This window comes from Seriola dumerili, unplaced genomic scaffold, assembly GCF_002260705.1.
Source record: "Seriola dumerili isolate Sdu_G_001 unplaced genomic scaffold, Sdu_1.0 BDQW01000002.1, whole genome shotgun sequence".
Lineage (NCBI taxonomy): Eukaryota > Metazoa > Chordata > Actinopteri > Carangiformes > Carangidae > Seriola > Seriola dumerili.
In genome coordinates, this window is record NW_019174257.1 from 11,271,327 (window position 1) to 11,289,962 (window position 18,636).

An 18,636-nucleotide genomic window follows, 5' to 3' on the forward strand; every position below is an offset into this window, starting at 1 on the left:
TCCAAAATAACATTTATTAAAATGGCTTTGATAAAACCACACTTTTAAAAGTAAAAGTGGCTATTTTCTTTCTTCTTCTTCTTTTTATTTTATTTTTATTCATTAAACTAGCCTGCTTCTACCCAGACTCACAGCATGCAGCACTCACACTGCTGCATAGTGGAACAGAAGGTAGAAAGACCATGCCGGTTCTTGGCGAACACGGAAGAAATAAACCGTGGTACCAGCTCAAAGTCGGCTAACTACTGACTGACCCTGGGGATAAAAAAGAACACCGTGTAAAATGTGAGGGTTTTATGCTGAAACAGAGGTAATTGTAGTGTCTGTGTTAAAGTAGTGTGGTTTATGTCGCGAGGCTTCAGCTGTGTAACGTTAGCTATTTATCTAGTAACGTTGTTGTATCTGTTGTGTCAAACGTTAGTCTGCGGCATGAAGCAGCAATGCTGTCAACAGTAAACTGAATGCTTCTGTCTTTCTGAGCTGTACAGTTGTAGTTAGCAGTGTAGGGATTTGAACACTAGTACATGAACCTAGTAAAGACAGACTGGTCTGACTTGTTCCTGTACCGAGTGTTTAACACTTCGCCTTGTGTCGACAGTCCGACCTCAGATCTGTGTGGAGGGGAACACTCTTTAGGTTTCTCGTTAAAGTGCACGATTTTCTAGATGCACAAAGTCCCGTTTAAACCGGAAGTATTTTCATGTGTGTCGGTTTTTGTTTGGGAGATTTGGTGTAAAATATTTTGTGTAAGATGCGCCTCTCATTAGTGAGTTTTTTCCTCAATTTCATTTTATTTTTTATATTAATTTCAGACCTGAATGACTTCATCAATTAGCCGATAGACAGAGAAATAATCTGCAGTGATGTTGATGATTAATTCATTATTAAGGTGCATTTTTGAATAAAAAATGTAAATATTATGTGGTTTACTTTGTCTATGAGAGTAAACTGGATTTGTCTCGGTTTTTAAGTGTTGGTCGAACAAATCAACCAACTTGAACATGTCAATTTATAGGGAAACTGTGATGGGCATTTTTCACCATTTCTGACAATTTATAGACCAAATGATTAACTGGGAAAATAATCTCTACATAATCTCTCATCAGTAAATAAAATCATTTGCAGTGCTAATCCATTGTACATATCATTAATTTATATTCTCTTCTACTCTTTTCTTTTCTTTTCTATTCTTATTTTATTTTTATTTTATTTTTCATTTACCTGAATAAATTAGCCTTCATTATGTGTTTCTATTCTGCCTAACCTGACCTGTTTGATTTTTCAGATGCTTACTGTCATATTTAGAGGAAGCACCTTTGCAGCCCAGAAGGTATAGGACCATTTGTGATACCCCAGCTTCCAAAGCACCATTGTTCATATTCGTATTCATTATCAAAAAATCAATTTTAAGATGAATGGTTTTTTTTCTCAGGTATTTCACTGGGCAGGTCCTCCACAAAGATGCTGGACATCAGCCTTGACTAGAGCTTCTGATGGTGGATCCGGCTCCCTGCTGGCCTGCTGGGCCTTATCAGCAAGGGCATCTACAGAAAGGGACAATGGACTTTTAAAACCTCCTGCTGTCCTTGGTTTCATGAGGACTGAGCCCTTCCTTAGGACTCAAACCCATGTTGCTCCATTCCTAGTGAGGAACCAATATTTCCACTCGTCTGCTGTGAGGTTGAAGAAGCGACTGCAGCCTGAACCTCCTCCCAGAGAGCTGGATCTGCTGCGCTATGACATGAAGGACTTGTGGAAGAGTCCCAAACCTGCTTTGTACCTGGGGTTTGCAGGGCTGATCCCCTTTGTGGCCCCTGCTGTGCTCATGGCTGTGACTGAGAGCTACTTCCCAGAACTGGCCTATGCACAGTTAGCCTACGGTGCCTCCATCGTTTCCTTCCTGGGTGGAGCACGCTGGGGATTCGCTCTTCCTGAAAGCAGCCCAGCCAAACCAGACTGGATAAACCTGGCCAACAGTGTGGTTCCCTCCCTGTTTGCCTGGGTGGCCATGGTGATGAGCGACAGCATCGTTCCCGCAGCCACCATGGTTATTATGGGACTTGGAATCTCGTTGCATTATGATCTGTCTTTGCTGCCCACTTACCCCAGCTGGTTCAAAGCCCTGCGCTCCATCCTGACAACTGTGGCATTTTTTTCTCTAGTTGGTACACTCATAATAAATGGAATATACCCAGAAAAAAAACTTTTTTCAGATTAATTAATATAAAAAAAATTTAATACTGTAATACTGGACAAGAGATTCCTGTATTTACACCACAGTTTTGTTTTGATGATCCAACATCAATGTAATTCTTTATTATTTGTCTGCCCCATTAACTGTCTTAATCAGAGAGAGACGTGTAAGGTTGAATGCTTTTGTTAGGAGTTGTATGTTTTTATGTTATGCCACAGCCTGACCTGTAAAATCAACAGAGAAAAAAAATATTTCATGTGCACCATCTTTCACAAATGGGGTGCAGTTACCTAAAGACAAAATTATGTTTCCTCTTTTCTTGTCCAAAGGTTTTGTCTTCCGCATCCAGCCATTATATTAAAGCCTCTATGTGTAGAAAATGTGAATGTGAGTGTACAATCTTTGACATTGTTCAGAGGAAATAAGTATTTGTCAGTGATTTTTAAAACTGCCACTAGGAGTCGCCAAAGGTAAAGAATTTCTAATCTTAGAATGGAAAAAAAATCATGTCCAATGCTTAAGTCCATGCTTAATGAATATAAAATAAATGAGCTTGTATCTTATAACATTTGTTGTTCTTTTTTGACTAAGGAAGATTGATCATTTAATCAACATTTTTATAGTTTTTTCAAATCATTTACAAAGTGATGCCTGAAATCTGTGTTTTTAAGGACACTCAGAAGTGATTAATTTAGGTTATTTAGGTTACATATTTAAGAATCTGTAACCAGCAAATGTTTCATGTTTTAATTTAACAATTATTCTGTTATCCAAATCCAAATAAGTTTTGATTTGAGGTTTTTTTCAGCAGGGATTTGATAGCAGGAAAAGCAATTCTTTTCTCTCAGTCCCTTTGTTAGTGTACTATTACTAATTAGTAGAGCCACTCTTACTGTGTCCTTTTACATGCTTAGGATCAGACAGTTAAAGTCAGGAGTAATGACATCACAGGGGAAAAGGGTATTACATAAGATCTGAAATGGAGTAATCTGTACTTAAAGCCTCAGGGTCAACTGCACACCATCAGATGGCACAACACACAGGGCTCCAGTGAAAGCTTGTACTCGGTTTAGAATATATGGAGGTTTAAAACTAATATCAAATACATTCATTCAAATTAAAACTCATTTTAACCACAACAAACTGAAAGTAAATGCACTCAAATCTTCTCGTGTGTATTCAAATGTTTTTATTACTGTAAACACCAGTGTCTAATTAGCCAAATATTGGAAAGAAAGGCAAGAAAAGGGAGGGTGGAGAAGTCCACAGACATCTGAGAGAAATCACATAAGGCACATTACTCCCCTGCTCACAAAACTCACTGAAAAGGTGCCATAATAATGTCCGATATCAAGGGGACCTTTGTGGAACTAACAACACAAGTGAAATCCATTCTCAAAAGACAATTCCTGCCTCAGAAATTAACAGTGAATGTCCAATGTGTAAATACATTATTGCACTTTGAAAGTTTCCTCAGATTGCTCACACAATATTCAGGGGAGCTGTATAAAGCTGGAACAGTGTCTGGAATTAAATGAACAATGACACTTATCAACTGACTGACTACTTTTGATAATCACAGAGAAGAAATAGCAAAATTATGTTACCCCACTTTAGCAGATGATATCTTGGATTTCCCATCAGAATCAAGACTGGTACAATAAGGTGCTTTTTGGTCAAATATTAGAGGAACATGTGACACATTTCTGGTGACGTGACATCAACAGGACCAATACTTAAAATGACTTATATAAAAACATTGACATTTCTACTCAAACTAACAATTAAACCAAACATAAATGTCTTGAAATCAAAAAAAAAAAAAACCTCTCCAAGTGTATGTGTTTTCAAAAGGTCTTAATATCCACTTCTTTGGTTGATTAAATGGAAAGTCAGTTGACCCAAACTCTGCCCTGAGACCCACAGTGCACTTAAATCTTTGGGTGCATCATAAATGCAGTCTGGACAACCTCCACACAGATGGAAACACTGTAGGAGTCTTATTTATTATTATTATGCGAGTGCTGCAGGATTTTCTAAACAGCTTCTTTTTCATAGTGGCTCAACAGTTTAGCCAGAGTCCTGCAGTCACTTTAAAACTTCTACAGTGTCTCTATCTGCAGCAGTCTGAGTCCAGATGTTGGGTGACCTACAGGTAAACAAGTTCTTTACATGACAGTTTCCCTAATATGTAAGAAGGGAAGTGTTTTGAAATACGACATTGCTGCACATCATTTTATACTCTGGTATTCACGGATGACTCTGCTGCCTACTTCTGAATCCCCAGGCCAGAGCGCATGTACTCATACACCACGTAGCTGATGCTGACAGCCGGTATGACCTTCATGAAATTGGGCAGGATGCCACGGTAAAGTCCAAAGAAGCCTTCCTTTTCCAGAATCTTCTTCACCATGCGGTTCATTGGCATCTGCTCTGAGCCCTCCACAGAAGCTGAGAAAAGAGAGTTCAAAACACACGATAAAGGAAAACTGAAGTTTGTGACATTTCTGGGTTTTTGTCATGTTCAACGCTTATATATTTGGACAGTAACATAGTTTATTTTCTTATCTCCTTGTGGCAGCACAGGGGATTTGAAATGACACAATAACGGATATTAAAGAGCTGTCTTCAAACAGTGTAGGATTTTTTTTTTTTTTTTTTACACATAATCCCCCGAACAGGGCTACAGCTCCTACAATGATCCCCAAATAACAGTTATAAATGCCCTCAGATTAAAGGGGAGAGTCAGCACTTTAACATCATAGTCACTGTTTTGTTTCAAATCCAATGTGTTGAAGTACAGAGCCAACACAGGAAAACTTAAAGACTGCACTGTACCAGGTGTCAGCAGATCAAGTTACTACTTAATAAGCACAATCAATCATTTTTTCTTAAAGTTTATGAGCCATTTGAACTAATCTTATGTACAATATTGAAACACACTCCAACCTACTAACAGAACACCATCAGAAAAAACATTTATATGAGCTTTTGGCTTTGAGTGGTATTTACTCAGTTTTTACCTTAGCTACACTATATGCCTTACCAAGGCTATCCCCCCGCAGTGGAATATAACAAGGTGCATTTATAAGTATGATTTTGAAGTACTTGTACTTTACCTAAGTATTTTCATTTTCTCTGTTACTTTATACTTCTACTCCACAACATTTAGGAGACAAATATTGCACGTTACTTCACTACGTTTATATCCCAGCTTTAGTCACTTTTCAAATTCAGATTTTGCACTGTATATGATCGGTTAATAAAATGTGATGCCTTTGTGACTATGTGTATGTATTTTTGTAATTATCTTTTTATTCACTTTTTAATCTCTGGATAAAATGGTCAGTGCACTGGCTAGATACCAGCAGTGACATTGTTTTTTTTAAATGGGGTTTGGTCATCATACCTTGAGCCTGCATCCTGGTGCGGATCAGAGCCAGGGGGTAGCTGGCTAACTGGCCACATGTGCTGGATATGGTGCCACATCCAAGCAGTACCAGAACACCTGGGTTAGCTGTGTCTTTGGCGTAGTGGGACAACCAGAGGTTCTTCAAACTCTGAGGATGGATACACAGAATGTCTTAATTTTTCATACTTAACAAAGTCAATGTATGGCATCTACAGAAAATATCTGGCCTTTTATTGTTTATAGAAAGATGTGTATGAAAGTAGAAGTTTGGATCTATATTTTCCAGATGAGAATCATTCATCACCACGTACCTCGTATACTGCAAGATCTATCCCAGCGTAGGGAATGATGCCCAGAATATTGGGAATGTAGCCCTTGTAAAACGCCTTCACTCCCTCCTTTTTCATGATTTTCTTGGCACAGTCAAACATTCCTGAGTACTGCCCGGTCTTCCTCAGGGTCAGACGAGTTTTCATCACCTGAATAGACAGAATTTATCACTATTCTTCACCAGGCAGCACTTTGACCTTTTAAAGCCAATGTTAGCATATAGATAGTGAGTGCTACATACTGAAGAGATTATTTATATTCATACAAAATATTATACTCAAAATGTTTATTTTCTGCTAGGCTTGATCCTGTACTTCTTGTGGTAATCTATTCTGATGTTTTACCATTTGCAAAAATTCTTATTTTTTTAATTCCTTTGGCTATAATTAAGTCCACAATGTGGGAGAAATAAGTTCAAATGAAAATGAAATTGATGAGAGATCACCTGACTGATTTTCTTAATTACTGGATTTTTAACTGCTCTAATATAACAACAAAGCTTCATTATCCTATCAGGAAAGCCATCTGTATAATTTCTCGCATTACAGGCACAACATACAAAGCTATTCATTCTAAAAAATCATGTCACAAATCAAGCACAATTAATGTAGACCCAACAAAAAAATACAAATGTCAACACCACATATTTATGAAAATGAATCTTCTTTAAAATAATGCCAATTTTAGCACACAGAAATGCAACACAAACACTGTACATACTATATATGTACATCACATGTCTCCACAAGTTGTGGAAGGTTGTTTGCCTGTCTATTCTGTGGCCCCTGTAAATATTACTACCACAAACAAAGACATACAAACCCTCCATGTTTCTCTACTGTTAAAGCTACATCTCTGCTCACCTCCATGGGGTAGATGGCAGTTTGTGCTGTGGCTCCAGCCATTGATCCAGCCATGAACCTCTCGTGGGTCTGGACCTTCCCTGGCTCACTGGACAGCAGCTTCTTATACTGTTGAAACACAGTAAACACAGGAGTGAGGCATAAATACTCAATGAGAATCTATTCAGGATCATCTAATGTCAGTATTCAACTTCAGCTGAAACTGCATTTTGTGGTATTACTATACTACAGTATGCTATAGTACAACATTATGATCTTTGATAGTAAAAAGTTATATCTGCTGGTATGTGCTGCTCAAGCAGAATGAACATTACTAGCACTGTTAAATAGCAAAATATAATTCATTTTTATTTGGCTGCAGCCAAACCTGAGGTGTGTGAATGAATTTACCTGTTCATAGGCCATGAACTTGATGGCCGTCTCAGGGGCGATCTTCAGGACGTTAACACCGTTTCCTCTCCACAGAGATGTCACACCTCCTTCTTTTAACATTTGCTTGAAACCACTAACCAGGCTGATTTTGTTGCTCTTAGAAGAATGCACCTGGAAATAATTAAAAAAACAAAAAACTTGAAACTGTACGCCATGACTTTAGAAAGGAAATATATTTATGAAGTATGTCTTAGAAGCATGTAAAAATACAATATATACAAATATAAACAAGAACAGGTTAACGACCTAAATAAGGAATTTATTTTTACTTTAGCCACATTATGTATAGGATCATCCTCTTCCTTTTCAATTGTAGACTAGTTCTGTACCATTTCAGCAAACAACACAAGTATGATCATATGTGGGATCACTTTATTTTTATTAAAATACTGAAAATACTGAATACTCTGCACCCTGTTTGGATTAAACCATGTTTTTGTTTGCTCTGAATGACATATGGTCCCCTTAACAGTACATCTACCAACCCCTGAACCCAATAAGCACATTCAGATCATTCAATATGTGATTTATGAAGTAAACAACCAATAAAAGTGCAAGTCATATCACACACCTGCATGAAGACCTTCATTCTGTCCAGTGGGGCAGTTCCTGTACGGGACACAGCACCTGCCATGGCTCCTGCAGACAGCTGCTTCCACCACATACCAGTGGTCTTCTCCTCCTCTGTGAACTCATCTGGGATGGCGAGGCTGTCACCAATGTCCAGCACCTACACACAACATAATACCATTTAATCACAGTCAAGGATATTCATTAAATACTGTGTGAAATGTGTTTAAGCGCTAATTCTGGCAAGTGTTTTTGAATCAGTTTTTGTCTTTTACAATTTTAATGAAAATGTGCATTAGTTTTAGCCGAGTTTTTATTACTTTCAGTTTAGTTTTCGTCAGTGAAATATTCGTCTCATTTTCGTCACACATTTATATTCATTGCTTTATTCAGTTCAATGCTTTTTGAAGCTACAGCTGCCGCTATCTTGGTGTGCAGTTACCATGGTTACAGGCGTCTCTGCAGTACTACACAACACAGACTCACTTGAGTAAGTCCAGCTAGCATTTCCAAACTCTCTCTGTTAGAACAGAGACTAGAATCGTACTATTACCATTACGATTGTTCATGCTTACCTAGTATTACAGCAGCTAACTGTGGATTAACTCACCTAAAATATTCTTAATTTTGGGGTTTATTTGAGAGGAGGCGCTATATATATAGTATATATTGTTATCTTTGTTTAGCTAACACCTAGAGGACGGCACTAAAGATACCTGCCTGAAACTAACGTTAATGTTAGCTCCACGTCGATGTCGTTGTGCTGCCTGCTCTGTTTTCATAGTTTGAATCAGATGGGTTTTTTTCCGCCTCGTTTAAATTTCAGTGGATTTGGGATGCGAGCAGTTTCTTATTAACAGTTGTGTAACAGCTTAAGCAGCTAAATCATCCGAACAGCGGAGGAAACTTTTATCAGGTGATACATGCATGTTGCTGAAGACTACATTAAAACATGTCCATTCGTCCGTCTTTTACATTATGTTTAGTTTATATTCGTTGAAAAATGTAATACATTTCGTCATAGTTCTCTTTACAAATGTATCTCTCTTTCAAGTTTTAGTCAGTTTCGTCATGAAAAAGAAGGTCGTTAACAAATATTTCTCCCATCACATTAGCTTTTTATTACATTAAAAATTAATCATTAAAAAATTATTAAAGCTTTTTATTTATTAAATGTCAACTTGTCAGTTCTCTCTCAAACTTTTATATGTAAACTTTTATATTTATGAGTGGTTTGTTCGTCATAGATCTGTGTGTATCGAATTGCTCACTTGTGGACTGCTTTTGAGATGCATTTTAACACACAGCCTCAAAACCACAGGTGACTCGCAGCATCACCTTGAATTAAACGCCTGGCAGGACCACACACACCATGTCCTCATCCAAAATCTTGCATAACTGCAGGTCCATGCTGAGAGATTAATTACATCACTGCAGGGCATTTTAGAAAACAGGTTGTCTCAGTAACATAAAATCAGGTCAGATTGAAAAATGTGTGGACAAAATCCTCATGTGATAAGAAGGCTTGTATTGATATTAGTGATTAATCTTAAAACATATTGTCTTGTACTCAGACTACTGGTTCAGTCTTTGCTATGAAACCACAAATAGATGTGTAACAAATGAATAACATTTAGAGAAAACATTGATGTGAAACATCACATTACATCTGATTTGAGATTAGAACATGGAACCAATCTGTTGTCATATAGATGAAGGGCCAACAACATGAGCGTCTATACAATGTAATAAAACCTACCTACCTTTGTGAACCTGATAACATTTCTGTGAATTGAGATTTTGTCAGAGATGCGATAATCTGATTCTAAGATGATTTTTGTGGCTGTTTGAGTTATTGTACTATGTTGTATTTTATGGTAAACATAATACTTTGTCATCTCTTGTACGTACACGAAAGCGGAAGGACAACATATTAAGAACACCTTATAATATTAATCAATCCAAAAAACTTCCACCAAAACTACACTACACCCTCAAACTATAACTATAACTATATAGGTATAGACTATAAAATAAAAAGAGTCCACCCAGTGATGGATCTTTGAGGGCAATCTTGAAATCAACATTTGACACTTTTAACAATCCAATAACAATATACAAAATGTTAATTTTAAACATAAAGATACATTTTTGCGAAGGATCTCTCAAATTAGCTTAATATAGAATTGTGACTGTACTTAGCGAGACTTTTTACAGTAAATGGACAAAGTACATACTATACTACTTACACTAAATCTAAATTACCTCAAAATATCTCTGGCATTTCTGTACTGCAGTTTATTGTTATTTACTGGCTGACACATACACCAATACGTATATACAGTATACATGTTAAGCTACCCACAGCTCTACTGTAAAGACACTTTCTTTGAATTCATGACCAGATGGCAAACTGAACCGAAAGGGGCAATACACAGACCTACCATATCCACCTCCACCTCATAGATCCCCCCATCATCTTCAAAGTCGATGAAAAACCAGTTTCTCTGGTGTTGCTGCTGCTGCTGAGGCTGCAGCAGAGCCATGGCCATCTCACACCTTGGATGAAGCTGATCCAGTACTATGTAGTCCCAGTTTTGTAGAAGCTGCACCCCTAAACTGATCTGGATCCTTTACACGATTCTAATGAGGTGCCCTGTCAGATCCAGAGGGTCTGCAGATCCAATCCAGCCTGAGGTGAGAAACTCTAACCATCGGTGTGTATTCTGGAGGTAGGAAAGCTCTCATTGCCATAGATGTTACCAACCACTGTTTCAGTCTCACCCTCCCCTCTCCTGTACTGTCCCGTTCTAGACTCGCTTCCTCTCTCGTCGACCTGTCCCAATCCCACTGACGAGCTAATCCCCCCCCCACAGGTCAGACTGAAATTAGCTTATCTCTGCCAAGTTTAGCAGCTACAGGTTTATTTAACCTCTGAGGTTGTGCCAGTGAACACAGGCAGCAAACGTCAGAGATTAGCCATTGACTGGAACTGGCATGCAACAATTGTACATGTCAAGGTATTAATTCCACTTAGCCAATGATATGCACTTGAAAATTCAGTTTAGCGTGGTAACAGTTGCAATCGCTGTTGTAAAAAAGGTCTTTGTGAAAAAGTAATGTCAAGATTCTTTTCCGGTGTCAACCTCTTATTTCTTTACAGTACAGACTTGATCACATTTAGAAGATACAAACTCTTCATAGTCTCCTCCTCTCATCATGCTCTTTCCCCACGTCTTTCCCTCCTTTTCTCACCTCTCCCCTGAAAATGAATGAGCTTAATCTGTTGACGCAGAGGTACTGATCTGTTGCCAAAGTCCTCTGCCAAATCCATCAGCTGACAACTCTCTTTCACAACTTTCCCCTTTAGTGCTGGGTTGGATCTTAAAGTGAGGTCTGAGACGCACAAAGGACACTGAGGGAACAAGTTGGACGATTAACTCTTTTGCCTCCACATTGCTTCCATTTTAATTGAAATGATGAATGATGTCCAGCTTGTGATTTTATTTTTCAATGTGAGAGCATCCTCGACCTGCTCAGATTAGCCTTGGCTCCAGGGCAAAATGACGGTTATGAATAAAATGCGTATTTTATGACTAATTTAGTTTTCTTGGCTGTAATCACACCTCTTTTCATTGAAGAGAATATGTGATCGCAAAATGACTTGGCATGAGGAAGTTTGGGACATGTTACTGTCTCTTCCACAGGAAACAAAATCTATTCACCTGCACTAACCATTCATGGTAATGTAATCAAAACAAAGGAGACATTAACAAGGAGTTAAAAATACTCAGCTTTAAAGTTAGATCCACTCCATGAAAACAGATCTTTACTCTGCAGTGTTTTTGTTAATATTATTCTCTCTGTGTCATTTATTAAACCTTACACTGTAATTTACACTAAAATACTTTGCAACATACTGGCCATTATTTTGGTCTGTGTTTTATGGGTGTATTGCTGTATTATGGATGCATACAGTGTTGTTACTCAATGGTGCCTGCCCCTTACCGTGGTGTGCTTCCAGTAGCGGATAATGTCCTGCAGGTTGGTGGCAGGGTTAAACAGGAAGTGCTCCCTCCATTCATTCCAATCCACAGTCATGGTGCCGTCCACGTCGATACTGTACAACAAAGACAAACAGGAGAAATTTTACTTCACGTCTCCAATGATGTGATCTTGCCTCAATTGTCCTGTCTATAAAGGCACTAGTTTGAGCTTTGTATTGGCTGATGTACAGAGATGTGTTCATCCTCCTTCATCTAAAGTTTTATTTTATTTTAAAATGTGAACTCAAGAACCAGACTCATAACTGTAACCATTTATGTGAAGGAAAATAACTGTGGACATTATTATGAGCAAACAAGCAAACACCAACTAAGGATGGAAAATACACTGAATTTATCTAATAACACATTATAATTATTTTACCAAGCTATATTTGTAAATTTCTTAAGCATTTTTGGTAATTTTGCCTTTTTTATTAGACAAATGTAGAGAAGAGCTGACTGGAGAGGAGGGGAGATAGTTGGATCACATACAACAAAGGTCCCTAGTCTGACTTGAATCTGAGATGTTGCAATTATGGCTGACACTTAAACCCCTAGGCCATTAGGACAAACTTTTCAATTTTCAATAAATACATTGTCTGAATACTAAATAAACCTAGAATAGTCAGTGACTGATATCTAACCAGACGTTTAACATGTCAATCAATCCACAGTCCAGAATCTGTGGGATTAACATAAAGTACAAGAAAAGTAACATCAGGCACTAATTTATATTTTAGAAAACATAATTACCATTATATTTATCACAACAGTGACCTCTCTGCCAAAGGAAACAGACAACTGGATCGGTAATAATGCTGATACTAGATACTGTTCCAAATTCCATTCACTTTTTAAACCAATTAAGTTGCTCCTTACCTCTGCTCATTCAGAGAGAGAGAAAGAGATTTGCCTGATGCTAACAGATCATGGTGAAAGAGAATACAAACAAGAATTAGGTCACAAGTCATTAAGAGTGAAGTCATGCAAATCACCACCAATTATAACACTAAAAAAAGCTTTATATGAAGTCCTGTTAAAGAATAAAGTATCACACAAAATGAATAACTGAAATAGTTTTGAGCTTGTTTTTGTATGTTTTCAAACAAATTTATAAGAATATGGAAACCAAGTCAGTTCCCCTTTGGTCACCTCTACAAGTAATGTCTGTCCTCATCTGCCTTCAGTGTAGGTCTTTTATTTCCTTCCTCTGTGTCACTTCAGTTGGGTAGCACACATATCATCACTCTGTGGTTTTCAAACAAATCTATCAGTCTGATTCATTGTCATACACATCCTGCTTTACTTCTCTTTCTCGCTGTGTGTGCAGCTTCAAACTTTGTATATGCAAATACATGACATACTGCTCAGCTCCCTGCATAAACCTGAACAAACTTGCAGAGCAACAACACTATGAAGTTCTGTGTCTTTCTATTATAGTCAGTCAGTTTCTTTAAACTATACTTATACTCTCGCTGATACAATAATCTGTTTTAATTAGATTTAAAAATTGATGTGGTTTTGCACAGCATTAAAATGACAGCAGGGCTTTGGAGTAAGCCTTAAATATGGTATACATCCTCTCCAAGTTACAATTTTTAACAAGGGACGTCATAGGGACTAAATGTTTGTTTCCCCACGTCCAGACATAATTAAACATTACCAAGCAAGCAGCTAATGGGAGAGCCTGCTTTCTCCTTACATCTCAGTATAACAGTGCAATGAAGGAAACGAGGGTGCAACAAGTTTTTTTGTTTCCCCTGTGGTAATAGGATCTGACCAATCACTTCAGTCAAAAAGATTCATGATTGGATGAGAGACACTAAAATTTTTACTGAAAGGATAGCAAAAAATTTTTCTAGCACTCTTAGCAATACAGATACTGGGTACTGTGGTAACACTTTACTTTAAGCCCCCTTATTTAGCATTTATAAGCAGTATGCAAACATTTTATAAATGCATCATACACTGAAATGTAGCTGTAAGCAGGTATAAGTACATTTTTGTGTGGACCGCAACAGCAGGGCCAGCCCTATAAACAAATGTCGCTGACTGACTGAGTGATGAAGTTACACAATTTGTCTTGGCACGAACAAGCAGTGTTGCCATCTTAGCCTGCTGTGTTAGTGTTTAATTATGTATTTGTCAACAACTATAACTCCTATGGTAATGTATATTATCATTGATTGGTAAATATCTATCTGTATTTAATTTTAAAAAACGAATAAACGATTTCTGCTACAGAGGGTGCAGGATGGAAAGAAATCATTCACTTTCAGCACATAACTGTGCTTTTATACTTACAAAACTGTGTGATTGCAATAACAACTTACAACCAATTAACTTGACCAAATGATTAGTGTTATGGTATCTCAAAGAACTGCCCATCCAGCTTTGCCACCAAAAGTTTGAACACTTGCTGGCTGACAATATGCGGTTTGTTCAACCATTGGTACCTAGTCCTGCAACACATACATCACTGAGCTACCTCTACATTTACAGAAGGGTCCAAAACTCAGAGACCACCTTCTGCACATTAGCATACTGTCTACAGCCCAGTCAGACTTTTTTCCAGCTCTTTATCTTGTACCATGTACACTTTAAACAGTTTATCAGTCCCTCACACTGGTCCCCACCTTTAATATCTTGGGCTCCAAACTGCTTTCTTTCACTTTTAGTTTAAGATTATGAGGTTTATGCCACAATCCACAAGTGACAGGAACATTTTAATGAACCTGGGTCAATACATTTACGAGCAGCTACAAAATAAGCAGAAATACCTTTTAAGGATCTTCTCTGCATCCTCCTTGGTGATTTCCATTCCCAGCTCAGCAAGCGACTGCTTTATCTCCATGAAGTCAATTCGACCTGTTGAAAATAAAAACACAGTAGTTTCAGGTAAATTTCCAACATTAATTCAAATACTATTTGTACTGTGGTTAAATCCATAAACATGAAGTTTGCTGGAAAACAAAACGACACCATACCATCATTGTTTTTGTCCAAGCTCTTGAAGGTCAGCCGTAATTTCTTCTCATGCTCCTTTAGGTACTTGGAAAACTCATTGAAGTCGAGCCCTTCATCTTTGTCTTGGTCTCCGGAGGAAACTATTTTCTGAAGAAAAAAAAACCCAGTATATTATCAATCCAGTTTCTTCATGTCATACAGCGTCCACGTCTGTTGGCTGTTAGGTGCCTGACCTGCACACTGAGTGAAGGTAGAAGTTTTGGTTCTGCTGTGACATGAGGCAAGTCTGCCATTTATTCCTCAAACAGCAGCTGCTGTTGCTGCTTCTGCCAGTTGGTGGCAAAATAACAGAGAGAAATGCTCCCTCACTTTATCTGAACTCACTTCCTGTGTAAGCTCCATGACTGAGGCCTATTTGTCTTCCATTATCTTTCCCTTCCATAATTTATGCTGCTACCTTTTGATTTTATACTGTCTGCTTTACTTTCAATGATTTATCTCTGTTTTTGTGGAGGGATTATCCTAGGTCAAGAAAGAATTTCATTCAGTTGTCTTGCTACGCTGTAATGTTGCACAAAAATGTGCTGATTCAGGATCAGTTCCTCAAGAGATCAGCTGAAACCTAAACCTCTGTGTTACTATTGAACTGTTTCACAAGTCAACAGGTGATCCAAGTCATGTGGGTAGGTGCAATCCATATGGAAAATTAATGAATGGAATGAAAAATAAGAATTATTATGATGCATATGGACTCTACTGGCCAAATGATGCTGTTGGAATAGCAGCCAGTGCGCATGTTTATTCCCTCTTTATCATATCATTATCATGTAATTGCTCGGATAGGGAGCGCTCCTGTTTTATAGCACCTGGTCACATGCAACACTGACCTCTTCTTCTGTCCTGACTCATGCTATTACAGGTAACGGACTCACTAATGAGCGTGAGGAATGCAAGACTATTTGATTAGTAAAGGTGGGACCATCCCTCTAAAAAGTCACAACCTACAGATAAAAAGCTCACCTACACTTGTTTGACCTTTAAGCCGGTTTGAGAAGTTCAGGCACACCTTTTTATCATCAACTCTGCTCTTTACCAGCCTTTCTGTTACAAGATCACTGATATAGTCGTGCTCCAGGCGGTTTGTAATCATAAGAAAAAAATGTGTGACACAAGCCTGAGGACTCAAATTTTCAGACTCAAATTGAGATTCTGAAAATTTCTCATGAAGGTGTAACTTCAATTTGCATATCAGCTTGCAAGAAGCTGAACTTCAGCCTTGTCAAACACTTGGTCATTCATGGGTTTAGCTGCCAAAGTATGTTTGTTTTCCTTTTATATTTCTGTTTAATCATCTGCTTATTTTTTTTTTATTTGCATTATTGAGATTAAAGAAAAATACTGTGAAAACATGAAGACAACAGATATGCAACAGCAGTGCATGAAAATAATGAACTCCCTCCCTTTTTTCATATTAGACTTGTCAATGTGAGAACATCTTCTGGAGATCATCATTTCACCAAAGGGAGTGTTTTTTGGTTTAGGTGACCTGAGTTTAGGTTTAAGATTAGGATTAAAAACATAAGCGATGGAACAAATACTCCATTCGTTTTTTAATTTAACCTGGGAAGACAGGAATGTTGCACGCTCCCAGTTATACACCCGCAAACTCGCCGTGAACTACCACAGTCTGATCTGTTTGACACTGAGTAGACTCACTGTTGCAGTTTGGGGTTAACTGCCTTGCTTGAAGGCACCTCAGTGGCGGTGATCAGAGAGCAGCAAAAATAGCTCTTTCGAGTCATGAATTCAAGATTTTACTGCATCAACGAAAAAATTCCCAAACTTAGATAAAATTAAATTGAAGATATAATAAGCTTAATATACTGATGTGAAGATCATGTGATACACTGGGAAAGCTCCAGAACTGATACTTAATGGCTCATAAAACATCAAATCTACATTTCCGTGAACACTACAGACAAACCGCATCTGTTGAGAAAGGTCATGTAATATTAAGGAACGCTCCTGAACAACTACTAAATGGACCTCTTGCTGAGACACTGATATCTCAGCTGTTCAAATAATGTTTTAAAATGTAATGTATTGCTCCTGAATTAGTGACACTGCAAACTTTTTACCAGACACCATATTTACAATACTGATTGGGTAGTATTTGGAACAACTACTGCGAAATAAATATAGTACAACGTGCAGACAAGTAAAGTAGTGGTTAAGTTAGTAGATGAGTTGACCACTGATGAGTAATTTTAAGTCATTTATCTAGGAACATTGCCAAACATTTACTATCAAAAAAATAATCAACAGAGTAAATGATAAATAGCTGCAGTCATAAACTAAAGTGAATGAACTGGCAGCATCTTGAATGAATGTACTGAGGCCTGTAATTAAGAGTTGGGGTTAACACTGAGGAACCAGCCTGTTCAGTTTATTCAGGAATGCAGTGCTACAGTAAGTATTTGTGACAACTTTCTCTCCCTATAAGGCCTTTATCTTTTTGTCAACTGTTCATTCTGCATCCATGTCTCTACCTGAGCTGCTCCTTTCCCGGTTTTGATGCCCATCGCAGCCAGGCCTGCCTTCAGCTCGGACACATCCACTTTCCCATCTTTATTGGTGTCCAGCTTGGCAAACAGATCCTCGTACTTTGTCGACGCATCTTCTGCACACTGGCAGTCCGTAAAAAACAGTTTCCTTACGACTTGATACATGGTTGAATAGAGAGTGAAATCTACAGAGGCCTCTACAGCTCCTCACACACACTCACTCACTCACTCACTCACTCACTCACTCACTCACACACACACACACACACGCACACACACACACACACACACACACACACACACACACAAGTTGGGAAACTGGGCAGCACACACAAATCCTGCGGTTGTCACTTCTGGTTTCAAGCAGTTGGACGGTCCCGTGTTTGTTTCAAAGAGATTTCCGCAGTGCAGCTTAGAAAAAAAGCGGTACAAAAGTCTTCATAAACTGGTGTAGTGTGTAATCCGGTAAACAACGAATATAATGTAGATTTACAGAACGCAGTGGCGGATGAGGTAGGTTAGTAGCGCTGAGAAAAAGGGTGGGGAGATTCGGTTCAGTTTGCAAGAGAAGACCTCCTCTTTTACTGCGCGCACACACACGCATACGCACATTACGGAGACACACCCTTCAACAACAACACACTGATCTGTAACTACAAGTATATTGTTTCATGCTGTATATTTCCATTTATAGCTGCCAAGACAGGTGAAACTTTTACTTTATAATTTTCTTCAAAAAACTTCTATTCATCATGCATTATTAAGCTTTTACGTTGTGATTTTTTACACACACGCCAACAGGATACAGACTATGTATTCATATACAGTATAGTATAATCCCTGCCCCCATAGTGGGCTCATTGGTACAATGTTAAAATGAGTAATCTGTTTCAGTTCAGTGAGTCATACCCACAGGAATCTGACAGCTGGTCCAAACAAAACATGTCCCCAGAAGTTTTTAATTGGGGGTCCATTATTTTGAAGGCGAGAGAGGCCGAGAGGTGGATGCTGTTGAGGGTGGAAGACATCAGCACCAAGGAAATGTTGGCATTTAAAAGAGGAAATCCGATCAACTGGATGTCAGATTGATCTCTTAAACTCTTATTTTTCCATCCTGGTCTATTTTTACAAACTCATAAATAAGTTTTAAAATCCTAGTGTGGATCCCAGAGTTTCAAAAGATGCCAAATGTTAGACTGATATTTTTATTATTATTATTATTATTATTATTATTATTATTATTATTATTATTACATTA

At 38.0% G+C, this 18,636-nt stretch overlaps 2 protein-coding genes across 4 annotated transcripts; one reads left to right on the forward strand and one right to left on the reverse strand.

Annotated features, from left to right (window-relative positions):
* The first annotated feature begins 192 nt into the window (after positions 1–192).
* Positions 193–4,020, forward strand: LOC111222689 (transmembrane protein 69-like). Of its 2 annotated transcripts, XM_022746532.1 has the most exons (3): positions 193–310; positions 1,286–1,330; positions 1,433–4,020. In XM_022746532.1, exons 2-3 carry the CDS (start codon positions 1,286–1,288, stop codon positions 2,216–2,218), a joined length of 831 nt encoding a protein of 276 aa, XP_022602253.1. In that variant the 5' UTR covers positions 193–310; the 3' UTR covers positions 2,219–4,020. The 2 variants fall into 2 exon arrangements, with proteins under 2 accessions (XP_022602253.1, XP_022602335.1); XM_022746614.1 differs by lacking the exon at positions 1,286–1,330.
* On the reverse strand, positions 3,369–17,925 carry slc25a24 (solute carrier family 25 member 24). 2 transcript variants are annotated; one of them, XM_022746343.1, is made up of 10 exons: positions 17,364–17,925; positions 14,835–14,961; positions 14,628–14,715; positions 11,810–11,921; positions 7,803–7,961; positions 7,190–7,342; positions 6,800–6,907; positions 5,918–6,085; positions 5,604–5,754; positions 3,369–4,645 (listed from the first exon to the last, which is right to left on the reverse strand). In XM_022746343.1, the coding sequence occupies exons 1-10, from the start codon at positions 17,541–17,543 to the stop codon at positions 4,464–4,466; spliced, it is 1,428 nt and encodes a 475-aa protein (XP_022602064.1). In that variant the 5' UTR covers positions 17,544–17,925; the 3' UTR covers positions 3,369–4,463. The 2 variants fall into 2 exon arrangements, with proteins under 2 accessions (XP_022602064.1, XP_022602140.1); XM_022746419.1 differs by lacking the exon at positions 17,364–17,925 and adding an exon at positions 15,048–15,137.
* Between the last annotated feature and the right edge of the window lie 711 nt (positions 17,926–18,636).

Excerpts from the sequence above, each read along its gene's own strand:
- LOC111222689 (XM_022746532.1), top strand. The coding sequence starts at position 1,286 with ATGCTTACTGTCATATTTAGAGGAAGCACCTTTGCAGCCCAGAAG. Across the intron at positions 1,331-1,432 it reads GCACCTTTGCAGCCCAGAAG|GTATTTCACTGGGCAGGTCC; the intron begins GTATAGGACCAT and ends TTTTTTTCTCAG.
- slc25a24 (XM_022746343.1), bottom strand. The coding sequence starts at position 17,543 with ATGTATCAAGTCGTAAGGAAACTGTTTTTTACGGACTGCCAGTGTGCA. Across the intron at positions 14,962-17,363 it reads CCGGGAAAGGAGCAGCTCAG|AAAATAGTTTCCTCCGGAGA; the intron begins GTAGAGACATGG and ends TTTTTTCTTCAG. Across the intron at positions 5,755-5,917 it reads TAGATCTTGCAGTATACGAG|AGTTTGAAGAACCTCTGGTT; the intron begins GTACGTGGTGAT and ends ATCCATCCTCAG.